The following is a 6,712-nucleotide window of genomic DNA, read 5'->3' as shown; positions in this document are numbered from 1 at the left end:
ATATGTTCTATCGCCCCCTAAAAAACAGCGTAGTTACAAAACATGAGTTTATTCAACTCACTTCATACTTGCAGCCTGACAGAGACACTTCATGGCTGTAACTTTGCTGGAGGCAAATAGGAGAGGCTCAAGTGGCTGCATGTGAGACATAAAAATAGCATTACTTGTCACACTCCAGGGAGGGTCTCATACCGAATAACAAAACAACTCTGTGAACCAAACCTGCGAACAGCCGGCAGGCACACAGTGGACATTAGCCAGGGAGAAAGAAACAACAACAGAAGCAGAGAGACAGGCCCTTTTTAAGACGGCCTCCCTCATCTAATCACACGCATCTCACACAAACTCTTCTCTCTGTAAGAGGTAAAACCTTCAGCATGGCGGGAGGTAGCTTTGTCTTCACGTCCACGGCCTTGCGCTCTCTCGAACTTGATAAAGACAACATGCTGGAGAGACAAAAGTACAAGAAGCAGCTGGCCAGCCATCACTTCAATCGCTATATGCTGAAGAAGGAGCTCAGGGACAGGGCACCACTGAGGTCCAGCACTTTCGTGCCACCAGCTGTCTGCCAAGATGCGGTCGTCCAGAACGCTCTGTACACGGGAGACCTGGAGGCCATGCAGCACCTCTTTCCTCGAGGGTCCACAGTGAACCTCATCATCGAGCCACAGGGAGGGGACATGCGCTGGGTCCCCGCAGGGGACGGTAAGAGACAACATTTGTCATTCATTAGATGTATTAATTCAGGAATTTATATGGTTTGCACAGCTATGTGGCTTTATTTTATTTCCTGGAGATCAGCATCCAAAATGAACAAAAGTGAGAGACATTACTAATAGGTTGTTGTGGAAAAAAGTGAATTTACTGCTTTTAAAACTTTAAAAAGCAACTGCAAGCCATGTGTCACCCTGAGCCAGTATTTAAAGAAACAGTGATGTGATATTTATAGAAAAGAACACGAGGCAATATTTAAAGAAACCACCATGTGTCCACCACATAAACAAACTCAAGAGGTGGACTCAGTTGAGGCCTATCACTGAAGACAGACTAACATTTTAAGGCAGTTTTGGCTGATTGAGTCCCTGGAAATTAATGATCAAGACTCCAAGTTAAACAATAATGGGCCCTTGCAAAACTGGATGTTGCTAAAAATCATTTGAAAAACATTGTATTTCCCCCGAACTTCTTGAGTGCAAGAGAGCATTGTCCGGTGAGCTCAGTGAATTAGCTGAATCAGTGCGCAGGTGACATATAACACACCAGTCATTGGCCTCCAGGCCACTGCACTGGCCAAGCAAAATATCAAATAACACCACCCTAAAATAGCCCCATCTGCACAAACAACCATCATAAGCGCTTATTACCTTCAGGATAAACCAGCCTACTAAAACGTAAAAAAAACCCAACAATCTAGTCAGCAGCCAGTATGGCTTACGCAGCTCCGACGTTTAAGTGGCACAAACCAAAGAAGTACCGCAACGACGTGATCGCCACGGCCAAGGCCTCGGGTTGTGAGCTGCAGTTCTGGAACTCTCTGAATGTGGGCGATGAGCTGACGGTTCTCAGCATCGTGAACGAGTACGAGTACCTTGTCGATGCCATTTATGACACCAGCAACATCGAGGAATGGAAGAACTTCAGATTTAACTACGGAGGCCTGAGTAGGTTTATCTGAGCTTTGATTGTTAAATCAAACTGGCTGAAGTTATGCAAAAAAGTTTGTGGTCTTTCTTTTTTATTGCGCGTTATAGGGTGCTGCAGGGATGATGTATTTTTTTCAGGCCAACCCCGGAAGGTAGCGCAACACTGGTTCCCTCGATGTCAAAGAGCCAGTGGAATGTGAATGTGAAACGTTGGGCTTTAAATAAACTAGACCACGGCCGATTGAGCACGAGTAAACACAATGAGGCTGTGAAGGCGGACTAGTCGGTGTGGTGACATTTTGTTGTCTCATTTAGCCACTTGTTAGCAACCGCCCTTTTCAAGAGACGATAAAGCTTCAAAATTCAGGCGTGAGACATTTACGGACGTATTTTATGTCGTAGAACAAAACTTTAAAATCTCTTAAGCTTGTGTTAACCGCAGACTTTATTTTTGGCATCCAATCAAAAACCTATTCAAAAACCCATTGATTTCGAGTCAAGGGAACAGGAAGTGCAAAAATGCTGACTCATTCCTGCACTCTGTTGAGTATTTTGAGTGTTGGGAAGAGTCATTAAAGCATTGCTACTTTGAAAATGTTATAAAGTATGTTCTAATTGCTAATTGCTGCTGGGTTGAGGCCAAAGTTGACTTTATATTTTACTCTCTGCTGCTGGCAGGACTTTGGTCACTGAGTTATGAGCAGGAGCTGACCACGCCGCTTCACATCACAGCTAGCCGAGGCTTCACCGACTGCCTGAGACTCCTGCTGCAGCGCGGGGCCGATGTAGACCTGGCACCGGGGGGCTCCACCGCCCTGCACGAGTCCTGTGAAAGCTGCCAGACAGAGTGCACCAAGCTGCTGCTGATCCATGGCGCCAACGCCAACGCGGTCACCGAAGAAGGCTTCATGCCGCTGCACTTTTGCACAATCCCCGAATCCCTTGAGTGAGTAAAGTAGAACACAAGTAGAAAAAGTAACAAGCACAAGATGAGAGTTAATGAATCAGTGAATTTACTCTGTAATGTCAGTTATACTGAGCATTTTTCTAACATTAGCTAATGAATTAGCTGTCATAAGCTACTGCTCATACCAGACTCAAGCAAGGGTGCATTTATTGAGTACAATTCAACTTTAATAAGAAGACGGCTGTGTTATATATAATCAGTGAAACACAATATCTAACCAGAGTTTGCTAGCATTAGCCACTATCAGCTAAGTTACTGGTCATAACAGACCAAGACAGGCCGTAGCAGCAAAACCTCCGAGTGGATTGAAATGAGCAAGAGTGCATTTATTGCAGATCAATTCAACTTTTCTAAGAGATACGTAGTCTCACTGTAACACCACCGGCTCCTGTTGAGGATGCATCAAAACTAGCTAGCAGGCCAACAGAGAAGAAAGTGGTTCAGGATAATGCCTTGTAAGAAAGTAACTGTAACAGTATCCATATCCAAGTTAAATGAAAACATTTGCAACGTGGCGTGTGGTGTTGATGAAGGGGTACTTCATCTGGTAAGAATGGTGGGGACAACTGATCTCATGTTTATGTGGGAATACAACTTGCTAATTCTTTCTGCAGATGTGCCAAGAATCTCCTGCAATATGGAGCAGCGATCAACGGTCGCACTCTAGATGAGAGTGACACTCCATTACATGTGGCAGCCAGCAACGGCCTCCCAGACCTTACCGAGCTCTACCTCCGCTACGGAGCCGCCGTGGACAAACGGAACAACGAGGGTCTCACGCCCCTGATCGCTGCATGTTCACAACCCCAGGAGGTGCAGGAGCTCGAACGGTACTTCAAGGTGTGCCAGATGCTGCTGGGGGCCGGGGCCGACGTGCACACCGTGGACCAGGACAAACACACGCCTTTGCACATGGCCTGTAAGAATGCAAATCCAGACATAGTGGACCTGCTGCTGGCCAACGGAGCCTGCGTTAACGACAGGGAGTACGGCGGCGAGGCGCCCATGCACAACATCCTGAAGGTGGTGTCCTACAAGCTCTCCCATCAACCCGAGAGGATCGTCCGTGCTCTGCTCAACCACGGTTCTATCCGGGTGTGGCCTGGAGCTCTGCCCGTGGTAGGAAATCGAAAGTGACATGTTATTCTAAAAAATAAATAAAGGATGCATTCTATATCAGCCACAGCATTCCACACTGGTTTGAACTAGTATATTGTATTTTGAGCATGCACCAATTATTCATCAAGGTGTCTCATTTTGCATAATTAGCATACTGCACATGTAACACCTTGAGAAAGAGTCTTGAAACACTAAATTGTTCCTTGCAATATTCCAGCCTTCACAACTTCACATTCAAATCATTCCCATTTCATGACACAACATGAAGTGTTGCACTCTGCGGGAAACAGACTACAACCATCAGTGAACCCACGTGCACTAGACAAAATGCCTGGTTCCTAATTAGGCAAGTGTTAATAGGAGATTAATTAGCACTAATTGCATAATTTCCAGTTAAACCCCTGGAGGGAAGACCAATCTGTTCATTTCACAAGTGTTTAATTACTTTATTTCTTCAGTTCTATGGAGTCACAAGCTCGCTCATGAACTTAAATGATGATTATATGAATCTGTGCTCTGTGTTGTGGTGTTTCTTGGCAGGTTTTGAAGCACTGCTGTGGATCTCCACGCACCATCGAGGTCCTGCTGAACGCCTACAGTCACCTGAAAGTCACAGACACCTGGGTGGAGTCAGTGTCATCGGAGGCCTTTAAGGCAAGTTTGTTAAATAATTAATTCATGAAGTTAGACCTGTGGGTGTTTTAAGACAAGATACATCTTTTTAGATTTGAAAAAAAAAAATCATGTTATATATTTAGATAGTGTCGTTCATCTCTCTTCTTCAATTTCTTTATGGTATTTACGTGGACAATTAATATCAACTGATCTCATCTGTGATTTTGTCTCACCAGGAGCACAAAGAGTTCTATGAGTCCGTCTTCTCGTTGTCGCGGACCCCTCGCTCCCTGCAGCACTTGGCTCGCTTCAAGATCAGGATCTTCCTGGAGGGCCGGGTGCACAAGGTGGTCCCTAAACTGGATCTGCCCACCTTCATTCAGAACTACTTGCTCCTGGAGTACAGAGACTATGTCCACTGAAAGTGTTGGTGTGAGTCCCGATGAAGACCGAGTGCTGCCACATGTGAGGAAGGCGCTAATAAGTCAACATCATAATTAAAGTAGTGGCACCAACTGTAGCAGCAATACACTTATTAATATGTTTAAATACACATTTCAAAAAGAGAAGCAGCTGCTTGTTCTCATATCACTTTTATTCCAGTTCGAGCTACACATTTGATTTTGCACCACAAGAGGGAGCTATAGACTAGACTTGATCAAATACATCAGGTATACAATGTGTTTTAAATTTTAATATATATAACTTTTCTTCTCTTTTTCACTTCTTCACTTGATAGTAAAGAGGCTCAGACGTATTTGTTTTTATACATAATAATTATTGCAGTAGTTTGATGTTAATGGGCATAATAATCATGCGTTGTACATTGAGGATTGCCTTAAAATATTTGCATAAATAATTATTCCCAAAGGTATTATTGTAATTAGGCTTTTTCTGTCAAAAATAGTCTTGATGTCAAATAAAATACTCCACCATGGCCATGTAATCTAGTCACTGCTCTTCTTTTATTTCCTGTTGTCTTACATTTCTCTCTCTTTTTTTCTGTCATGTTTCTGTCGTCTGCTGCTGTCTGTCGTTTTTTTATATACTCTATAGGTTTCTATATTAATGAAAGAAATTTATTTTTAAACCAGATTGTATGTTATCAAACTCAACTTTAAATATAAAGAGACACGTTGGAAGTTGAACTTTAAAAACAAGCTGAAACAACATTAAATCGTGCGGAATAACGATTGAAATGTGCTTTTTATCAAGAGGTTGTGATAAAGTGATTGACCTGGTCACATGATTCAGAAATTAAAAAACGACATGATTCAGGAAGTTGCACCTGTCTGTCAGTCTCTCACATCAGACATCTTCGAAGAAAACGTTAAGTTGGAGGAATTATTATGGTCACATGTTAATTATCTGCTGACTTAATTTAATTAATTTTATAATGAAAAAAAAAAGATTTTGAGCATTTATGACAATAAAAACATATATTTTTTTATAACAGTCAATTTCTGTGAGGCCTACTTAAGACCAGAAATAGATTAAAATTATAAATATTCTATGAATCTAAATTGTATTTGGTCATAAAAAACGTAAATACAATACGTAAAAACAAAAAAATAAATAACGGTTAATAAAAAGTGTAAAGAGGAGCTGAGTAACATCAGAGTTCCCCTCAAAGAAGAAAAGGAAGAGGAGCTGAGCAAATGGTTTCAATAGATCAGAGAGAGGTGCTGCTGGAGTCACTCGCAATTATAAGAATTAGCCTGGCCGGGCCCTCCACTGCTAATCAGAGTCGGTGTGATATGTTTATGTCCTCGTGCAATCAGGCGACCAGTTGGAGAGCCCAGGCAGGACTCAATAGGGCTAATCATCATCAGCTCCCATTGCCATTTAAAAGGTGAAATGATCTGCGATTAAACCACTGCTTAAAGAAAAGAAAATATTTTTTTTTATCTCTTTGGATCAGGAATGCATTAAAACTCCCAGAAAAAAATGTGTGCATTATTTAATTTATATATGTAAAAATAAAAAGTTAAGGGATGATTTAGCTGACAGCTGATCGGCGAGAGACGTTAAAAGTTTATCATTCACAGCTTTTTAAATCCCCCCCCAGTTCAAACAACGTGGAATCACTCAAATTTGACTTTGGCCACTATGTGTCCGTGTCCACACTGCAGTTGACCTCGCATAAACGCCTTTTATCTGAATCTAATTTCGCACTGGAGCATCTCTCTCCAGGGAACAATTGTTGCGGCACTTCTCTCTATTCTTTTTTTCTCTCTCTGAAGCCGAACGCATTGTTTTTAGCCGCGGAGAATGGGACAGAGAGCGGAGAAACATCTGCCTCTCCTCCCTCCCGACTCTTGATGCCCATCGGCCCCAATATCGCAACAAAAGCCACCGTTGTTTTACG

The 6,712-nt window shown here is 42.6% G+C and overlaps 1 protein-coding gene across 1 annotated transcript; it reads left to right on the top strand.

Annotated features, from left to right (window-relative positions):
- Positions 1-242: 242 nt before the first annotated feature.
- Positions 243-5,281, top strand: asb10 (ankyrin repeat and SOCS box containing 10). Its single transcript, XM_079172551.1, has 5 exons — positions 243-705; positions 2,322-2,589; positions 3,225-3,729; positions 4,270-4,383; positions 4,581-5,281. The coding sequence occupies exons 1-5, from the start codon at positions 378-380 to the stop codon at positions 4,764-4,766; spliced, it is 1,401 nt and encodes a 466-aa protein (XP_079028677.1). The 5' UTR covers positions 243-377; the 3' UTR covers positions 4,767-5,281.
- The last annotated feature ends 1,431 nt before the right edge of the window (positions 5,282-6,712 follow it).

Source organism: Pholis gunnellus, assembly GCF_910591455.1.
Source record: "Pholis gunnellus genome assembly, chromosome: 14".
Classification (NCBI taxonomy): domain Eukaryota; kingdom Metazoa; phylum Chordata; class Actinopteri; order Perciformes; family Pholidae; genus Pholis; species Pholis gunnellus.
This window is presented reverse-complemented; position numbering and strand designations above follow the sequence as displayed.